We start from the raw sequence: 21,708 nt of genomic DNA on the forward strand, positions 1-21,708 counted from the left end.
AGTCGACTTCACTCAAACAAATTATATGAAAACATGTTGTTCTGACCAACACCTACAGCTGTTAAACATTTGTTTTCTGTCAAACATTAATAATAATTTAGAAATAAATCAAAAACCAATATCTTTATTTGTTAATTACTTACAATCTTTACAAACATCGCGCCAGTATTATTCATCCTCTGTCTGAACGTTTCTTGTTCCTAAAAAGGCAATATTTCTTAATTTCTCTCTCTCTCTCTGTTAAACACACCCAGCTCACGCTCACAACACACAAACACACACACACACACACACACACACACACACACACACACACACACACACACACACACACACACACACACAGTGTCAGCCACTTTCCTCTGTCTACAGTACAAAGACATTGAGTAGTTACAGCATTGCAAGTTACAAGTTGAGCCGCTCATTCCGGTCATCAATCAACTCCAGGACCAATCATACACTGAATGGGTCTTACATCCATCTGCTGTCCTCATCAGCCCCCGGATTCCGTTTCCACTTGGAATAAATTCATAGGATTCAATAATAATTTCCTCTCTTAGGAATTGAAAAGTGGTTCAATAACAACGATGCAGCGTCTCAAGTGTGCATGACCGTCAGGCTGTGACTGTCTGCCATGAAGGCTCTGAATAAAAACTCAAAAGTACAGTACGGGAAAACAGTTATCAATCTCCTGGTCCCATTTGATTTTCCATCATTTTTTTTTCTTTAGATAATTGTAAGATAAAAGCAGTACACTGAGCTTTTCTCCACTAGATGCTCTTCTAGTTATAGTCAACACATTTACTGTGAAAAGGCTTAAAATCACTCCAGGAAGTATCAGCAAAGATAAGGAGCTTATTTCAAAAGGAATAAACAACATCGCTTTAAATGTAAAAAGATACAGGCCATGTTACTGACCATACAGTGATGCTGTCTGAGAGAAATGTAGTCTGTATTCTCCTAATTCTAAATGTTAGTACATTATTTTTTACTCCATGGTTACGCACCTTATGGAGAGAATCATGGTGTTCAACAAGGGGTTATTTTTAGATTTGAAGAAGCTTATTTAAAAATAATCTGCACGTCGGCTCTATTCTCTCTCTGTGTTCTCTCTTTTAGCTTCTTATCAGTGATCATTTAAGGCTCCTGAGTGGCTGGCTAGTCTGCCAGTATTGTAGGGCTTGGTCCAATAGCAGGTATGTCCTCAGTACGTCTCTGAATCTGAGTCATTCAGCTCATCGTCCCCGGTGATGGAGGCCATCAGGCGCTCCGGTCTGCAATAGGAGGCATGGTCCGGCCTCAGAGGGGGAAGGGTGTCAAAGGCCACGCCTTTCGAGACGTGGTTATTGGTGGGGTGGTGGTTGATGACTGTGTGGGGAAGAGAAAGCGCAGGCAACGCTGCAATGGTGACCATGGGGGAGGTGGGCATCATGGAGTTGAGGATGAGTGCCAGACAGTCGGCCACATCCCGGTTGGGAGCGCATGCCAGAGCTGGAGTGTAACCTAGGGATAAAAGAAAAATCAAGAGTAAAGAAAAGCATGTTTCACTCTCGCAGTATATGTGAATAGTGAGGGATGAGCTGCAGCAGGAAGGGGTCATCTGACCGTTCTCGTCCACTGCTAACACACTGGCTCCTTTCCCCAGCAGCTCCTGCACCACCACTGTCAGCCCCTTTCTTGCCGCTACATGCAGCGGCCTGCAACAAGGCAGAGAGTGAGGGAGGTTAAAATAAAAGCAGTCTGAATTGAGCAGATTACCCTGTTGGATCCTGGGAATACTCTTACGTCTGGAGAGCAGTGTTGGTGCTGTTGATGAGGTTCTTGTCGCTGATCTTCTCCAGAATCAACAAGGCACTCGTCTCATGACCCTGAGAGGAACAGAGAGCAAAGAGTAGGATAATTCCATGTTTAGGGACATTTTGTGGAAAGCTTTATTCAATTCACTAAAGAATAAAAATGATCATCATTACTATGTTTAATTTACTTTTTCAGCAGCCCACTGATGACCAACACTGACTGATTATGACATTTTTAGTGAAATCTTAATCACCAGAGGTCACACTATGGCCAGTCAATACAAAAGCATTTCCTGTCTCTGAATTCTTGTTACCTTGCTGCAAGCCAGATGTAATGCTGTATTCCTGTTTGTATCCTGCAGTGTGAAGTCTGCTTTAGCACTGCTCACCAACATCTCTGCAACACATGAAAGAAGGAGGCTACATGTTAAAGGTTTAGAAATAAAAAAAACTCTAAGATGGAACAACAGAAAAATAAAAAGAAGGGAAGGAAACAAGAAATAAAGAAAGAAAGAAAGAAGGAAAGAAAGAAAGGGGGCCTACTGACCCACAGTATTGGTCTGTCCGTTTAGAGCTGCCATCATCAGGGGAGTGCTGCGTGTGTGTGCGTCAGTAACGTTTGCCTGAGCTCCGTGGCTCAGCAGCAGGGAAACACACTCCACATGGTCAGAAAAAGCTGCCGCATGAAGCGGGGTCCTACGTCGACACAAACACAGTTATCAATACAGCAGCAGATCTTGCGCACCTGAACTGCTTTGATAAAAAAAGAGGGTGTCATGCTAGCCTTTTTTCTTCGTCTCACCTGCCCTTGGGGTCAGTGAAGTTGACGATAGCTGTGCCCAGGGACTCAATTAACATCTCAGCCACTCCCTCATTATCACTCATACTGAAATACAAAACACATAGGGTTAGAAGCTTTCAGAACAGTGCCTATCGACATAAAAACATTCAAAGGTGCACATGGACTTACACAGCACAGTGCAGTGGACTGAAGGGGTTGCCCTTAATCCTCTTGAACACCTCGTGGTCCAACAACACCTCCACACAAGCATCGTATCCTAGGGAAACATAGAACAGATTGACGTGAATACTTCTGCTTTGGCTTCATACAGAACAGTCATGTTCCTCTCGTGTGTCACGCTGTGTGTCCGTACCGTTGTAGCAGGCCCAGTGCAGAGGTGTGTAGCCCTGGTTGTCGGTGAGGTGTGTGTGAGTGAGGGAGTTGTTGGTGGTGGCCTGCAGCAGCGCTCCCAGGACGCCCACACGGCCGCAAGCGGAGGCCAGGTGAAGAGGGGAGCGACCCCGGATGTCTTTCACACAAACACCGGCCCCCCGCTGGAGGAGGGCCTCCACACTCTCCTCCTGGCCCGTCACCGCCTGTGAGAGAAATTACAAATTGGAAAATATAAGTATTAGTATGATGCAGAGGTGGGACCAAGTCACTGTTTGGCAAGTCCCAAGTAAGTCCCAAGTCTCAGCAGTCAAGTCCAAGTCAAGTCCCAAGTAAAGACAGAGAAGGGCAAGTCGAGTCCAAGTCCAAGTAACACCAAAGCCAAGTCGAGTCCAAGTCCAAGTCCCAAGCTTCTTCGAGTCCTGAACAAGTCATCATGTACTCTTCACTTAATAATGCCATTATCAGACTAACGATCACACAATTTCAACATATCAACCTAATCTTCAGTATTTTTTTATACATACAGATTAAACTATGCATATATTTTATATATCTGTATATACGCATGCGCCCAAAGACCTTCAAAGTATTGTGTGTGAATGGTGGGTTAGAAATGTATGAGCACGGAAGGCACCACTGTCATCCTAAAGTTGGTAAAGCGCCTTGACTAGTGAGGCATGGACTGTGTGGATGCATGTAACTGGCATTGATGCTTCAGTGGATGCCAGTTACAGTAGGTCAACATTTTGCTTAAATCACAAAGAAACCTAATATTTCAATAAAACAATGTTTAATCTGCATAACAATTAAGCAGCATGACTACACACAATGAAAGGTGCTGGGGGTAGGCGCTTGAGAGACAGACAGACAGAGAGAGAGACAGAGTACACCTCCCTAATCTTAGTTATTTGTGTACTGTATGTGAGTGTGTTCGTGTATTTATGTACTGTGTGTGTGTGTGTGTGTGTGTGTGTGTGTGTGTGTGTGTGTGTGTGTGTGTGTGTGTGTGTGTGTGTGTGTGAAAATAAGAAGATGTCTGATGAACTTAAGATGAATAGCATTTGTAAAGTCAACTTTGACAACAGTGTGTTCAACATCTGTGCAGAACTACAACATCTGTGCAACAGAAATCAGTACAGTTGAGAGAAAAATACAGGTACAGTCATCAGGAACATTTATTTTTCTCTGGTTGTGCCTCCAAATGTAAGGGTGTGTGAGAGAGAGAGAGAGAGAGAGAGAGAGAGAGAGAGAGAGAGAGAGAGAGAGAGAGAGAGAGAGAGAGAGAGAGACAGAGAGACAGAGAGAGAGACAGAGAGAGACGCAGACCAGACGGACAGCTCTCGACTAGGCTTCCCTTCCGTGGCACAATTGCATCTTTTCCGTAGATGAAATCCGGGGAAATCGTGAATATTAATGAGGGGAAACCCGGGGATTATCCAATCACGCTGGTTAGGTCCCTGATCCAATCCAAAAAGGCCAAAATCCACCACATGATTGCATTGCTCGCACTTGCCTGCCGGCTCTCTCACTTTGCGGTCTTTGGGGCTTCGCAGGTTCGCATTGCAGGGAAGGATGTCCATGATCAGGAAATCTAGCTTTTGACTCGAGGCATGTCAAGTCATTACAAGTAAAAGAGGCAAAGTCCGAGTCAAGTCTCGAGTTAATAGTATTCAAGTCCAAGTCGAGTCGTAAGTCATGCCGAATTTGATCAAGTCAAGTCTGAAGTCATTAAAATCATGACTCGAGTCTGACTCGAGTCCAAGTCATGTGACTCGAGTCCACATGTCTGGTATGATGTATGAGTCTTTTTGCACATTGATCATCCCGTTAAAAGTTTTTTTTATATAACCCCCCCCCCAAAAAAACAACAAAAGTACTGGCCAAGATACAGTGCATTCAATTATGAAATGAGCTGTTTGTGTGGTGCTTTCCATTCTCCTGAAACGGAGCACTGTAGATCGATAGACACACAGCTAGACGCGTTTCATGGCCTGCTTGCTTTTTATTGTAGTAGAAACAACTTTCTGCCCTAATTCCATTTCCTCAATTGTGGCAATCCACAGGCAGAGGAACAGCAGAGAGCAACAAGCAAACAGCTTTTCCCACGCACCTCGCCCTGCTGACTTTGACAGAATCATTATATATAAAAATACATTTAGTGTTTTGATAGTGCTACAGCCTTATGTCAGTGCTCTGATTAATAAATGGAATCTTTGAGTCAAACAGTAGCTCTATTTTGTAGTTATTGAGCCTGAGGCTAGGAGTTCTGATTTGAAAGTACATGAGTTATTGTTTCGTTTTTTATAAACATTATCATCAATAGGCTGATATTCATGCTAAAAATAGGCTATATATATATGTATCATGATTTATTGGAAGAGATCAAGAAATGTGATGTATAAGCACCAGCATGTAGCCAGAATGGAATGATTCATTTTTTCAAAACCACATTTGACCACAGCCACAACTTCACGTTCCACACATCTGGCTCCTTCGATAGAATTGTCCTTAGTGTAATATTCGGGGTTATCATGTAATGTGGATGTGTATGAATGTCTCACCCCCCGGTGTAGTGCTGTCCTTCCCCAGCGGTCCTGATGCTCTGCAGTGGCCCCTTGACTGAGTAAAGAGTACACACACTCTGTGTGTCCATTCAGCACCGCCAACATCAGAGGAGTCCTGTGCAGGTGTGGAAATAGGACAAAACACAAATGTTTTAATAAAACTAGTTAATCTTTTCCTCAATGAGAATAATAATGATCTGAGTGAAAGCTAAGCCTTTCTCTCTGCACACACTCACTGTCCGTTGATGTCTTGTACGTCCACATTAAGGTTTTGGTCGTTGTTGCTCACGAGCAGACGCAGGCACTCTGGGTGGCCATTCATAGCTGCGGCACACACACAACAACATTTTTCAAAAGGCTTACAAACATCCTCTTTCATGTGGTGTGAACCATACAGATGTCTGTGGCTCTGTGCAACCTGTGTATACCTGCAGCATGTATGGCTGTCTTTTTGTATGTGTAGTCACGGGTCATGGGTGAGGAGCCATGGTGCAGCAGCAGAGAGACACACTCCTGGTGACCCTTGGAGCAGGCCAGGCTGAGGGGGGTCCGGCCCTCTGGGCTGAAAACGTCCACTTCCAGCAGTGACGACAACAGAACCTCCAAAGCTCCACAGTGTCCATGGTACGCCTAAATCAAAGGAAGACACACACCAACAGACACTTCTTTTATGTGTAAAGGTCTCAGACAGTATGCAAGAGAGAGACAAACTGCCAAATGAAGACATACTGAAAACAATCCCTAAACTCACCGCCAGGTGGAGTGGGCTGACGGGGGCCTGGCTCTCTGAGTCACTCAGCATGTCTGTTCCTGATGTCTCCATTAACTGTAATAGAGACACGGTTCCCGTAGAATTCATTTTAGAAATAGGTTTGCATGCATTGCAACTCACTGCGTAATGACAGATGCACAGAGCTAAGGCCCTAGTCACACTGCTCCATGAGCTCAGTTTGTTGAAAGCCAGAATAGTGGTGTGTGATTAGGTGTGTGCTAAGAGTTTTTAAGTTGAAGGTAATTATTGAGAAAGCATACACACCAATTGTTATCAAACCCAGATCAAGACGTTGTTTAACAGTAAATTCATCCGCCTACCGGATGATGTAACCACTATGATCTGCCCAACAGAGGGATCCATGTACAAAATCCATCTATGCAAGGGCTCATTGTGCTACAGTGAATCATTGACATTTCTTTCTTACCACATCAAGAGGTGTCTCACTTGCCATCTGAAAGAAATGCAGACAAAGGCTCTTTATGATACCATAACAAGTGTACTTTTGTGCTTCAGATTTCAGCACATGGAAATGATCACATTTGGCAGTCTGTGGGAAATGCAACAAATGATCGTGCGGTAGTTGTACACACCAGTTCCAGGCAGAGCGTGCGTCCGTACGCTGAGGCGTAATGCACCGCACTGTAGCCCTGTCCGTCTCGCACTCCCGGGTCAGCATCGTTCCTCAGCAGGTACTCCACACACCTGGCAAAGAGAGGGCAAAAATGTGTCCATCGATTATTTGATACAACTTACTATAAACTTGGGAATGCTAGAAAGAAATGATGTACAAAAACAAGTTCATTAAAGAAGTCAAAGTGTAGAACATCTCAAAAAATAATGAAATAAATATCAAAAGTATTGTAAGATTTAAAAAATGTCAAAAAAATATTAGTATAATGTGTCCATAAAAAAGGTCAAATAAATGGATATATAAAATATATATATATAAAAAAGATTAAAAGTAGAGTTAGTGTTTTATATAAGTTTTTTATATATATAAAGTCATTATATCTGTCCCATTGCATAAAATATTTCATTTCAAAAAAAGTATAGTATGTCAAACACAGTAATAATAGTAATAGCCTTTAACAATCTCATAGTTTAGCATGTTGTGTGATCTAAGTAAGCACAGCAGATCTTACTTTCCATCCGTGTCCGCTGAAGCAGCGTAGTGCAGGGGGCTGCAGCCTCTCTGGTCCAGCTCATTGATGCTCGCCCCTGAGCCCACCAAGGCAAATACACACTGGTAGTTACAGTTGGCTGATGCATAGTGTAGCGGAGTCCTGGGAGGAACAGAGAGTCAACAGCAGATATTATTAATGCAGGTGAGGACTTCATTCTTCCCTTCTACTCCCTGAGATATGCTCTCAACTCTTTTTTTATCTGTCATCAGACCTTATTTTATTTAAATTCCTGAAATTCTAGAAGAAAAATGTAAAGAGGCTTGGCTCACCTTCCGAAGTTATCCTTCCTGCTAAAGTCTGCTCCTATGTTTAACAGCAGGTTCAGACACTCCAGGTTCCTGGGTAGAGAGGCACATTTAAAAATGATGACTCATGGATAAAACAAAAGAAAAAGGGGAATGCTGCTGAATAAAGACCAAGGAAAAACAATAAGGAAGTGAGCAGTGTCGATGACCCACCCTCCAGCTGCGGCAGCATGTAGACAGGTCCTGCCAAAGTCATCCGGGGTGTCTATGTCAAACCCTGCGAAAATATGCGATCAGCATCACTTAGGACGTCAACGAGGTGATTCTAGTGACAAGAACGGTGTCAGCTTGAATGTACCTGAGGACAGCAGCTTCCGGCAGCAATCTGAGAAGCCGCTGAGAGCTGCCAGGTGTAGAGGGAACATCCCGTGAATGCCTCTCCTAAAAACATTCAAAACAGAGAAGGCAAGCCCCCACAGGAAGGTAAAGTGAGAGAGCATGGAGGCATTTTTGATGACAGAGATAATGGTTTATCCAGAACATAACCATCTCATTCCTCAAATGTTACTCTTTTCTTTTTGCTTCTTTGTTCTAAAGCACAGAGTGTATTCAGTGGGAGGACGGACAGGTGGTTAAATGTTACTAACTTGGCGGTGTCTGCTCCGTGTTTGATGAGTGTTGTGATGATGAGCTCATGGCCGTAGCGGGCAGAGATGTGAAGGGCAGTATTTCTGCTCCTGTCCTCGCAATCAATCTCAGCTCCTATACACACATAAATAAAAAGGGTATATGTTTCTATTCAAACACTCAGCCATGAAGCGGACTGTAGGGGCTCTCACCATTTTGAATGAGGGCCTGAGAGCAGGAAAACCTTCCATGGGTAGCTGCCATGTGGAGGGGAGTCTTATCATCCTTACTCTGCACATATGGAGACAGTAGAGACAAGCAGAGAGAGACAAGACAATGATTATGATTATCTGTAGAAGATGAGATGATGAGAGACAGTTAAGTGACAGTTTGGGAAGATGACTCAACTCTCACCCTGTAGTGTTCAACATCTTAGCATGAACCAGAGCTATTCATGTTCCCCTCATGGATCAAACACACACCCACACACACACATATTCCCTGAGCAGCTTGCAGCCTCAGGGATCCGCCCCCTCCCCCAGTCATCATCCATATGGCCTTGCATCTTGAGGCTCTGGGAATCTAATATCAGTTTTCATCACTGCTACCAAAGTGTGAACAACACTGTCATTAAACTAGGCAGCATAGACATGGCTGCTTTTCTTTCTTCTGTTGACAATATGTAAAGGTGATTTATACACTTCCAAATGTATCGATATAAAGCAAGTACCCGCATGTTGATGTGAGCTCCGTGGGCCAACAGCAGCTCCTGACAAAGCGCCCCCTGACGCGATGAGGAGGCAAAGTGGAGAGCAGAAAACCCCCTCTCATTAACCTGAAGAGAGTACCAAACAACACAGTTAAAATCACACACCATCACCACACACACACCAACCGGCACAGGCACACACACACACACACACACACCTGGTTGACGTTGGCCCCTGCCTCAATGAGCTCACTGACCACCACATCCTGTCCATTGTAACAGGCTAAATGGAGCGGAGTGTTGCCGTAGCCGTTTATCTCGTTGACCTACACAAGAAAAGATAGCATTTGTCTAACTTGACAAAATGATATGGACACCGTACTAAAAATAGCTTGTATATCGACGGTTAATGTTTCAGCTTGGTTGAAGGGTCATGTCACAAATCAAAGCAATCCCCACACATTGACCATCTGTATATTCATTCGTTACTACTCCCAGGTTACCTTGAATTCTGAAAGAAAGTTATGATTTTGTCCATGCAGAACAGGGAATAAAGGGAGTAAGTCTAGATACATTTCAGCAACATTTTAACTAGATTGCATATGTTTGGGAAGAATTGAGCATGTGTGTGTGTGTCTGTACTGACGTGGACTCCCAGGCCCAGCAGGTAGTGCACTGTGCTGCTCATGCCACTGGAGGCGGCTGCATGGAGCGGTGTGTATGCTTTTTTGTCCTTGCAGTCCACCTCTGCTCCACTGGCCACCAATAACTTCACCACCTCCAGGTGACCTGAAACAGACACGAGGGGGGGAGGAAATGATAGGGGGCACATTTCACTTGAGCCTAGACCTGTTGATTTCACCATGTTCTATTTGGGGATGGGACAACTAGGGACATGGAAGCTTTAAACATGCTCCTGGATCTATTTTTTTTAAATACATGTTTACATAATCATTTTTGTTGAATGGATTAACTATGTTTTCATTTAATGATGTTGTTAATGAATTAATATCTGTACATCCTGGGAAAGGGTCCCCTCCTCAGTTGCTATCCATTTTTTCGCTGATTAATGTTGATTTGTTTAGGGAGTTTTTCTTTGTCCACTTTAAGGGGTCTTAGGAGTGAGGATTGTATGCCTTACAGTCTGTAGAGCCGTCTGGGTCAAATGTTGTACTATTGTGTTATATTAATGACATTTACTGTAGATTTATTTAGTCTGTATTTGTCTGAACAAAGGTATGCCTGCACTTAAAACTGCTCATCATTCTAAGTCTCACCCATGTAGGCTGCCCAGTGGATGGCTCTCCTGTCCTTCTTGTCGAATGCATTGATGTTGGCTCCTCTAGACAGCAGCAACTTCACCATCTAATCACACAAGAGCCATTTAACCAGGTGCTGACATAAATATGTGTGTGTTTGTGTGTGTTGACAGGAGACCCACCTCAACATGTCCGCTGAAGGCCGCGTGGTGCAGGGCAGTGCGTCCCGCCCGGTCAGACACGTTGACGTTGCTAAGCAGCGGGACCAAAGCCTCGGCGCAGCGCACTGCCTTGTTGCTCGCTGCGACGTGGAGCGGTGTCTGCCAGTTCTTGTCTCGGGCGTTCACATCCGCACTGTGCTTCAGCAGCATCGCCACTGCATTCTGGGGGAAGAGTGAGCGTGGGTCAGAGTGTGCAGACGGAGGGTTTATTTTTTCCTAATACGCCTCAGTGCATTAACTAAGTACATGTGTGCGCAGGTGGATGTTTGTGGGTGGATATAAAAGTCTTTGCTATTCTTAGGGGGCTTGCCGACAATAGCTCTGAAAAGGAGAGCAGGAGCGAGGGGGCTCTGGCTGTTCGGGCCTGTTGCCTGGCACCAAGCAAAACAGGTTAAGAGACTTTGTGGGTTTATGAAAATGAAACACACTGCACAGGGTTTTACCCCTTTAAGGTCAGCTAGGGCAACAACTGTTAATATTATCTCAGCATTCTCTCCATCTTTAGATACTCTATTGAAATACATATTATCTACTGTTGATATACATACAGCGCCGGGAAAAATCAAGAGACCACTCCAGATGCTTCTTAAATCTTTATCGCTACATGTATGGCAGCCATTCCATTGTGTGTTGAATTCCAACTCAGAGAAAAATGGTCAGTAGTTTGATAATTAAATAATAAAAAATTATAATAAAGACATACTGTATACATACATACCTATAAATAATAAAACAAGAGAAAATGATAATGCTGAGGTGGTCTCTTTTTCCCCCCCGCGGCTGTAAATGAACTGTTCATGCTTTTCTTTTCTTTTATACCATTTATATTTTATTTCTATCATTATTATCATTATAGTTTCAATAACGAAAATCTAATTCTCATGCCAGAAAGGTAGTTATAAGATATCACATGTGGTATTCTGCCACCATGGTGGTTCCAGTGAAATGAAAGCAGAAGTAATTTCCTGCATTTTTGTTACAGTGCTATTGTCAGTGGGAAATCCCCGTTAGTATCAAAGGTTGTGATAACCTCGTAGTGAAACAAACACAGCCACATGATTAGTGGACTCACTACAGGACACATTAGCACGTGTGTTTGTGTAATTTGTTACCTCACTACAAGAGGCGACAGCTCGATGAAGAGGAGTCAACCACTTGTTATCTTTGGCATTAACTCTGGCCCCTAGAGGAGAGGAGGGGGATGAGGAAGAGAGGTTGAGAAAGAGAGAGGGAGCGAGAGAGAGAGAGATATCAAAGAGGTGTCAACAATACCGGACACAGCTAAGACAAACAGGGTAATAATGTTTAATAATTGTTCAAGTGTCGCATGGGTCGGGGGTGATTTAAGGCAACACTGAATAGAAGATATAAAATATCAATGATGCTCTTTGGCATAGCTTGGGGGTTAAAATAGCTCGGAGGCTACACCTGTTGCTTGCTCTCTACATTATTGGGAAACAGTGACTATGCACGCACACACACGCACGCACACAAGCGTACACTCTAGCCTGTTTCAGGGTTGGACCCATTTCCTGGCGCACAGCTGACCTAATAGAGAGCCAATTCAACATGTACCCTGTCAAATGATTTATAAATCAAAGAGAGAGGGCGACAGCCTAAGGAGAGACATATAAACTACTGAGGGAACAGCGAGAAACAAACAGGAGCTTTAAGGAACGCATTATGGGACATTTGCTATTAAAACTCATATCTCATGAAATCAGACGATACATGTGTTTTCCAGTTTAGTTTGACCTGGTTCCAATCTTAAAATAGAGCAGACTTTACTTTGGTATACCTTGAAACTTTTTACTGTGCGATGAAGAAATGGAATCAGTAAAACTAATTGAATTTTGGAGCACTAATATAGAAGGATAAACAAACAGGACCAGGTGGATGCACCCAGGGATGAGCAAGCTATTGATACTATTGGTTTCTAGGTTTTAGGAGGAAATTGAAATTGAACGGATGGCTGAATGGATTGATAGCTGTGCTGTAGTGTTCACCTGAGAGGACGAGCAGCTCGATGATCTCAGCGTCTCCCAGGTAGGCTGCGGCGTGCAGAGGCGTCCTCTTCTCGTTGTCCTGATGCCAAAACACAGAAAAAAATTCAAGCATGTGTATCATATCTCCTTTTCACACACAGCATCAGCCTTGCTCACACACCATGATGCCACAAACGGAATCTATAGACATCACACTGCTGCAGACCAAAGGAAACATGAGACTACAGCCACAGGGGATGGATGTCCATCATGTGATCACTTGTCCTCTTCACTTGGCTCCATCACTTTCTCCATCGATACACAGAGCCGCCGCACCCCATCTCTCTTTCTCTCAGTGCAGCGGGGAGCAATCAACAGAGTGGGGCTAGCCTATATACAAATGCCATGTGACTGTTATAGGTCTGGGTCAATAATGCTGACTCAAAGAGATTCAGGGAGATGAGCCCAGCACTATAGCCTTACAGAAGGACAGGTGGACAGAGAGGGAAACTATGAGGAAATAAATTCAGAAATATCAGTGAAAGAAAACTAAAGCAACAGGAGAAAATCAGAATCAGAATACCTTTATTCGTCCCACAGAGGGGACATTTTCATTAGTTACAGCAAAAAGAGCCAAAGACAGCTTAATATATTGCAGTTATTATATATATATTTATATTTATTTCACCTTGTATTGTCTGTGTTATATGTATGGGGGTGTACCGGGGGCCATGATGGTTATACAGTCTGACCAGTTAAATCAGGTTAAGGTTACGACCTTAAGTAAAGGGAAAAGGAGGTGCCCTGCCTTGATTGACAGCTATATGAAATGGGTAAGCAGCCAGAAGGCACTCAATCGATCAATAGGAGCCTGCTAGCTTACTGCTGCCCTCCTTCGGGGTCTGTCATATGTCAGGGTGTGTGTGTGTGAAGCAAGTGGGAAAAGCAAATACACAGGGGGGAACAAAAGCATTAACATTTGAATAAAAAATCAGAGGAAATACAAGAAGAAAGTGACTTACCTGAATGTTGACATCCTCTTTCTTGAATATGAGGGAGCGAACTTCATCTGTGTCCACGTTAAAGATGGCTTTTAACAGCGACGTCTACAGAGACAAGGGAAGGACACGTTAATGCTGATGGAACTACTACTTCATACTCGATTTGCAAGGCAGTCATTTTCTCTGCTGACAACCCGTGTTATCAGCGAGAGTTATGAGAGTTACAAATTGGAGAGGCTAAGACACAGACCCTATAATCCTGAGCTGGGGGGGGAGACATAAGTCACAAATGGCTGTAGATCACCAACTTGTTTATGACAGTAGCAGCTGCAGCACACATCACACACACACACACACACACACACACACACACACTATACACACTATACGTATGAGTCTGTGAAGGGTTAAAGCTGCGCCCTCTTGCCATGATATACCGCACATATTCTGTTTTTCAGGTAAAGGGTCATCTTATCATTGTACTCATTTTTTTAATCTATATTTTTTGTTAACATTTCTGATTTTTTATTCAATAATAGCTCGATATTTTCTCCTTTTTTTCGATTTATCTCCACACACTGTGTTTATGTGGGCACAAAGCAAATTCAAAGTAAACTTACAAGGAAATATGTGTCGCCTGCTGCAAATAGCAGATTTGATAAACAATTTTAACAAGTTATACAGGTTAACTGTGTTCCTAGAAAGAGATTACATGTTTTCCCAGGAGGAAGAAGCTGCAAATAAATGATGTAAGCATAAACACACAGGGAAGACCTCTCTAATACTATTTCATTAAAGCACATCTGCGTGTGTAAATGTTGGCACAAGCACGAGAGCGTGGAGCCTGATACTGAGTGGGATTTGTTTACAGTCGCTGAGCAGTCATCATAAACCTTGAAGAGGTAACGTAGTCAACAGAAGACCACTGAGATTTAACTTTAGGAAGTAACACCGCGCTACACTCGTGATTTTTGGCTACAGTTGTGATGTTTTATATTTGTGATTAATTTACTGTCCTTGTGTAACTTTAATTTAATCTTGGATAACAAATTGAAACTTAACCTTTAGGCTAAAAATGAAAGTGAAACATCCAAAGATTTACAACACAACTTTGGCCCACATTTTGAAACTCACGAGCTTTGACTTGGTGACATAAGACCCTTTAACCTATGAAAACATCTTTAACAAATCATTTGCATTTAGAGTATATTAAAACTGTAACGTGCTATTTCCTGTGATAAGGATGTTAGTTCACAATATTGCACTAAGATCTAAGCTACACAGGGATTTTATTAAAAATATATCATAACACTGCATTCTCCTAACTGATATGTGTGGCAAACATTTTCCTTCTTTCAATATATCTGGATAAGTCATTTGTAAATCATTTTGAGTAGGAAATAATAATTGATCGTTCACAATTTGCAGTGCTTTTCTTTATGCTGCATGTCATTGAGAAAGCAAAAATACACATGTATGGAAACCCTTTCTAAATTACAATATATTGCCCTGCCATTTCCTCCTGTGCTGTTTTACATTTATTGCTGGTCTCGTGATCATATTTTTGTCACATGCAAACTGTTTCACACAGCAATGGCTGCCAAGTTGAACCTTTCAGTAATAGATGTACCGTGCTGCGGATATGCCGCTAACTCTCAGTTTTCCCCATCCCTCTCTCATTTCGTCCCAACTAAAAATAAGTGGGGCTGTCAGACATGTTGGCATCCGTCTCATGCCTATTACATTGATGACTACTGCAACTATGTCACGGATCGAGGAAGGTAAACTTGGACTAAGAGCACAAACTGTCATCAGAGCCGGCTTATCCTCCTGTCTGTCTCCCTTTGTCAATGTCAACTTCAAAGAGCAGCTTTCATACGATGAAAAGCCTCACTACAATGTTGAGATTGAATACTCGTCCTTTATAAGCCACCAGTGGAGACTACAAAGGTTTAGGCCTCCCTAATAATCTATACAAACCAGCAGTCCTCTCACACGGCAGGCTATGTTGGTGATTGTATTTGATGCTATATTTAGCGCAGGGGGACAAGTGTTGGCTGTGCTTTGTATTTTAATGCAATGGGACTTTATACGTACTTCAGCGCAGGTCTAAACTTCAGCCCTGGTAGGGTAAGTGCTTTGGTTTGTTTAAAACCTAGCTGAATGCACAACAAACTGCACATACACCTTAAACACGGCGAGACAGCCGCAGACTGAGCCAACTCTTCTTCAACCAATGAGTAACTGAACCGAGGCACCCGTCTCACCTTGTCCTCCTGAGCGGCAGCCTTTCGAGGCGCATGATGGGATCGGCGCTCTGGGGATGATTTGGGCTGGGGAGGTGGGGGTGAAGAGGATGGCTCATCCTCCTCCACCTCCTCCAGCACCACAATACACACACGACTAGCCCGCTCTGACCGCATCAGGAACCAACACCAGCACAATCACTCACACACTCTCTCTCTCACACACACATAAATACACCGTGTTCTTTTTTACATCAAGGTGCAATTCAGGAGCACAAAGGTCAGAAATAAATCCCACAACCGGAGAGATTCCTTTGTAAACAAACACTGCACATCTTCATGTAAAATCCAATATGAAATCCAGCTCTGTCCTCTGTCAGCCAGTGTTGCTTTGAGGCATGTCTCCTCTGTGTTGTCCTCCTCTGTAGCCAGCACTCACTCTCTGAGCGGCAGCAGTAGAGACAGCAGGGAATTCCTCTACGTAATGGTGGCGGTAAGCGGCATGCGGCAGAATGAGCTTGGGCTGCCTAGCAGCGCACAGGAAGCTTCATATCCACACTGCTGTGCTGCAGCCAGGAACACACACACACACACACACACACACACACACACACACACACACACACACACACACACACACACACACACACACACACACACACACACACACACACACACACACACACACACGTCAGATGCGGACACACACAGAGAGACCCTGTGATTAGCGTGGACGGGGGCCGCAGCAGCCAATGCATGTGTGGGTATGCGTCGCTCGTTTCAGGCAGACTGCTGAAGCCAGCTCTTTCAGAAGAAGAGACAGAGAGAGGGAGAGGAGGGGGAGGGGATAAAGAGACAGAGGGAGAGAGAAAATGAATGGAAAAGGGAGGAGGGTATGAATAGAAGAAGACAGAGAGATGGAATAACTGTAGGCAGGTAGTGCACTACAAAACACAAAGAGTCCTGAAGATGAATGGAGCAAAGGACAAAGAGGGGGCAAGGGACAGAATCAGGGGCACACTGGTTACAGGAAGGAAAGCATGAATAAAAATACAGAATGTAAAGTTCAGAGATTAAAAGGAAGTAAAACATAAAAGAGGAGAATGAGTGGCAAGAGAAACAACTGGACTCTGGTTTAGTGCCTGGTGTTATCAGGTGACCTGCTGGTCAGGGCTGATCTACGAGTTCCCGGTGAACTCGTTAAAGTGAAATAACAAAAGTGAAGAGTGAAAATGGTACACCAGAGAAAGATGATGCAGCACTATTGATTCTTTTTTGAAAGGCCTGCTACCTTCAGCAACCATGTCCATAATGTTTTCTAAAAGCTACAACCCGCCTGGATAGCTCCATGTTTACCATTGCAATGAGACTTTCTGATCCTTGTTTTTGTATGTTTGTGAGTTAATTCACGCAATAAAGCTCTGATATTTCCTATTGTACACTAAATAAATACTGTGAAGCACTGAAGATCTACCTCTATTCAACTCAATGGCCCCTATAAAAAAGTTCCAGCTAAACTAAACCATGTGCACATAAGCTTTGTTTTAAGATTGTGCTTGATTAAATGTCAGTGGTCAGTGGTCTGCATCTTCATAAAGTTGGTGCTAAAATAGAAGCTGCCTTTCTTTCTAAAAGAATACCAGAGAAGATGTGTGGTCCACTATCTTCTTTGGTGTACTGGTGGCATGGCATCAAAAGTCCCCATCTCCTCATTATAAATCTGGAACAAACTGGCTTTGCCAAAATATGCGAGGGTAGCTAACAAGACCGGTCTGTACGTGCATGTCTGTGTGTGTTTCAGTCTCCTTCATATTCAACTCAGATCCTAAAAAGAGCAATCTTGCCAAGCCACACAACCCCATTAAATCTGGAGGGAGGGACAGTGCAGGCGAGAGCGAATGAGAGGGAGCCATTCAGTGGGATGGAGTCTTTCTGCAGGGCTAGATTCTGAGTCTAATGGGCTTACCATTTATAAATATAATAGGAAACACAGTCCAACAATCGTTCTGCTCCTACAGCAGCCACTGAGTTGACATTACAGATTTGCCTCAAAGGCACAAAGAAAAGATGTTTGGGAAGAAAAGTACATAAACAAACAACCCGTGTTTTCCTACTTGCGAGCACTGGGGATAGTTGCAGCGATGTAGCCGAAAGATGTTTACAGAGCAGTTGGTTACAATTTCCTCAACAGAAATGAGTCATTTGTGTGAGCTGTGTGTGTATTTATGTGTGTTTCAAGTTGTAATCATGACCCCAGATGAACATGTGGAACGGGACAGGATGTAAACGTTTAAATGAAGTACAAAGGGATCAAGACAAAGTGAGCATCCCTAAACAGAAACTGCTTGACAGCATGGCAACAAGAAGTGAAAAATCCATTGTGTGATATTTCATGAGGCTGGCAGAGCTCAAATTTCTGATGTGTTAATGCTGAGCCAGTGCTCCTACAGCAGGGAGTCAAAGGGAAAACACACACAACGTGAACCTGATCTCACGGCAACAACAGAATGCCTTTATTAATCACACATAACCACAAACAAAATGACAATGCAATCCCTCAGCTGTACGTCATGTGAGATAACCCAACATTTTGCATGTGTACAGAAGAGAGTATGAGGCTTTCAATGACCTCTGATCTGTCCCTGAGCCAGGACGCACTGTGTAATATAATCCCAGTCCCCAAACACAAAGGCCAGCATGTGTGTGTGTGTGTGTGTGTGTGTGTGTGTGTGTGTGTGTGTGTGTGTGTGTGTGTGTGTGTGTGTGTGTGTGTGTGTGTGTGTGTGCACCAGGACATGTACTAGCCAGGAACCCAGGAGTGTCAATGCGAAAAATCTAGAGATTTAAAAGCTTTTAAAATAAGGGTATCTGTACTAACGCTTTGATGTCATGACATTACTTGTATGGTATGCACACCACCGCATGCTCTTTATTAAATGATCCGACTGCACGGCCAACAGTTGATGCGTCAGTAACATTATGTGGTTCTGAAATGATATAACTCTATTTGGATGCACCATGTCAGAATGTGAAAAAACAGTTTATCTTTACTCAACTTTTGTTTTCAGTCACACAAATATTTGATTTATAGTTTATTTGCTAATACTATTGTATGGTATTTCAAAATGAAGGATATTGCTCCATGTAGTAGACCAAAGACAGATCTTAATAGTAAGTCATTTGTGTTTTGAGTCATTGAAGACAGGCAAAGTTTTCTGACGCTTAATATGTGAATAAAAAACAGTATAGGTAAAAAAATTAATTAAAAAAAAGGATTATAATTAAAGACAGTTTTCCCAATTGGTTAAAATGGAAGCAAATTAAAAATGATAGCTTTTAAGGATGGCTTGTACATGGTTCCATCCCAGATCCTCCCCACATCAATGGTTGTTGCTTTATATCTATAGCCTCTCTCTCCCAGGGAGAACCATAGCCTGGTGCTGTGCATGCTCCAAAGCTACAGGACGCCCTCTAGAGGACAAAAACAATAGCCTTTGCTAAAAGTGAGACTTGCTCCTGTCCCTCCAAGTATTTGTCCTTTTGCCCAGTTCTCTGTCAGCAAGCTTACAGAGAACAATGGAGAATAGAGAGGGTGATCTCATCACACACACTCTTCCGTCTTTTGCTTGCTCTCCGGAAGATTGGTCTGCCCAGGACAGATCTGCACTATCGCTGACCCGTTCTGACTGAAGTTCATTCCAGCAAACTCTTACTTACCCGATTTAAAAAACAATATTTTACTATATGCTAAAGATTTAGGCCAATAACAAACCAAGAAAATAGGATTTCCATTTCAAAGCAATGGTTTGTCAATATACTTCAACTAAAAGCTCAAATGTGTTTTCATTGTTTTATTATCTAATTATTCTTATATTTATTGAAAGATATTTTTTGTTTAGAATGGAATAAATGATGACAAATGCCCATTAAGGTTTACAAGAGTCCGAAGCAGTTATAGTAAGTGTGCTGGTTGCCTTACACTCGCAAAACAATGTAATCAGTTTACAATGATTTAAATATGTTAAAAATCTAAGTAACATTTGTTATATTTTACTTAATGCACACAATTGCTAATTACTACACTCTCAAATGTTTGGTTGGTTGATACATTGGCTAACTGAATTGTTTCCTAATTGATTATTCCATATATCAACCACACACACAAACACATGATCTGATTAACCATAAAATGACTTACAAAATGTTTATTAAGTTGGTGGTTAATATGCCCATTGCAATGTCTTGTGTATTACTGCCTTAATGTCCCAGCAGTGTTTATAACAACTGATTTAAGCTTGTGGAAAGTGTTTTATTCATGACCACAGCTGGAGACTTTGAAACCAGCACCACCTGCTATTTTAGTCTGACTGTGTTTCTTATCTCCAGTAACAGGTGACTGCCAACAGCTGCCCCTGACAACATGTGCAAGGAGCTGAAATAATTCAGCTGACAAAGCAAACTCCCTGGTAGGGAATCAGCCAGTTAAATCATTAATATGTAATCTAAATGATGATAATACCTTTCCGGTGGTGTAAAGTGGATTTCCTCAAGTACAATTTTGAGGGAATACTTTCATAATTTCATTGTTTTTGCTCGTTTGTTCTTCTACATGACTATCATTCAGAGGTTAAAAAGTGTATTTGGCAGATTAATCATGTGAAATATAAACAACATTTAAAATGTTTAAATAAGGCTGTAGTTGCCCCTGGAATTACACTCACAATCTACCCTGCAGCATACAAAGTCATTGAAACTAGCTGCACCTTTACCAGCTTTGATTAACACACTAATGCATCAATAATTATAATCAAAACATATCATTTATTATTATGAAATGGACCAGTTTGCATCATGAGTACTTTTACCTTTGGTACCTTAAGTATCTTTTGATGCACATACTTTTGTACTTTTACTTGAGTAACATTTTGATTGCAGGACTTTTACTTGCAACAGAGTATTCCTACACCCAAGCTTAAGTACAAGATATGAGCACTTCTCCCACATCTGCCTACGGCTTCATACATAGACTGTAGTTGGCATAACACAAGTTGCTAACTAGCATTAGCAAGGGAGTTAGCCACCCTGATAATCTGGTAGCTACCCAGCTGTGTTCACCAGTCCATCACCACTAGAAACAGCAACAAACAGCAACAGTCAGAAACACCGAGGAAAACTGAAAAACAGACTGCGTTATTTTTGATTCTGAACGAAAGTAGTCGTTTAAACCGTATTCATATAACGTAAGGCAACATTTTACACGACATTAGCCAAGTTCTTACGTTAACATGTGGTTTATAACTGGTTACCGTTAGCTATTACGCTAATATGTCAGTTGAGTTAGCAATTTAAAGAAGGTTAGCAACATTAACCCAGCCGTTAAACATATATATTTAAAACACCATTTATACAACGGGTGTAAGTCACCATGGAGACACGTTGTCGATTAATGTAAGTAAAGTTTAGCTACAATGAAGTCATTACGACATGGTGTGGACTACACATCAACACTCACACAAGTAGTCATTTATTTACTAAAAGTGACACATAGTAATTAACGTTATATTTTAGCGAGTTTTATAGCGTTACCTGGTCTTGTATCTTCAACACAGCCATATTCCCCGAGTAAATCCAAAGGGAGGCAGTGACTCTCCCGGGGAGTTACTGTGCATTAAACCGGGAGAAACTGAATAAAGGAGACTCTCCCAAGCCAAACCTTGCGGCTTCCACCCCTCTTCCTTCCTGCTGTGGATACACTCAACACATCATGGGACAGATATGACAAAATTGGCAAGTTGGGACCAAAACACAGCAGTCAACCAACTACACTCATCACAGTCTCTGTAAAACCAGCGCATACACTCACTGATTGGCTGGGAGGACAGTCCGTTTAACAGCAATGTAAATTCCCTGAATGACCAGCCA

At 42.6% G+C, this 21,708-nt stretch overlaps 1 protein-coding gene across 2 annotated transcripts; it reads right to left on the reverse strand.

Annotated features, from left to right (window-relative positions):
* Positions 1–108: 108 nt before the first annotated feature.
* LOC134874758 (serine/threonine-protein phosphatase 6 regulatory ankyrin repeat subunit A) lies at positions 109–21,613 on the reverse strand. Of its 2 annotated transcripts, none has more exons than XM_063898914.1 (29): positions 21,373–21,613; positions 13,562–13,645; positions 12,561–12,639; positions 11,667–11,737; positions 10,516–10,716; positions 10,352–10,439; positions 9,721–9,863; positions 9,293–9,400; positions 9,096–9,200; positions 8,578–8,656; positions 8,386–8,500; positions 8,097–8,179; positions 7,952–8,015; positions 7,763–7,831; positions 7,452–7,592; positions 6,900–7,011; positions 6,734–6,760; positions 6,286–6,360; positions 5,963–6,164; positions 5,771–5,858; positions 5,532–5,649; positions 2,951–3,173; positions 2,767–2,854; positions 2,599–2,682; positions 2,344–2,492; positions 2,111–2,193; positions 1,786–1,868; positions 1,606–1,697; positions 109–1,503 (listed from the first exon to the last, which is right to left on the reverse strand). In XM_063898914.1, exons 1-29 carry the CDS (start codon positions 21,397–21,399, stop codon positions 1,205–1,207), a joined length of 3,180 nt encoding a protein of 1,059 aa, XP_063754984.1. In that variant the 5' UTR covers positions 21,400–21,613; the 3' UTR covers positions 109–1,204. The 2 variants fall into 2 exon arrangements, with proteins under 2 accessions (XP_063754984.1, XP_063754983.1); XM_063898913.1 differs by lacking the exon at positions 21,373–21,613 and adding an exon at positions 15,808–16,377.
* Positions 21,614–21,708: the final 95 nt, after the last annotated feature.

This window comes from Eleginops maclovinus, chromosome 13, assembly GCF_036324505.1.
Source record: "Eleginops maclovinus isolate JMC-PN-2008 ecotype Puerto Natales chromosome 13, JC_Emac_rtc_rv5, whole genome shotgun sequence".
NCBI classification, from domain to species: Eukaryota; Metazoa; Chordata; class Actinopteri; order Perciformes; family Eleginopidae; genus Eleginops; species Eleginops maclovinus.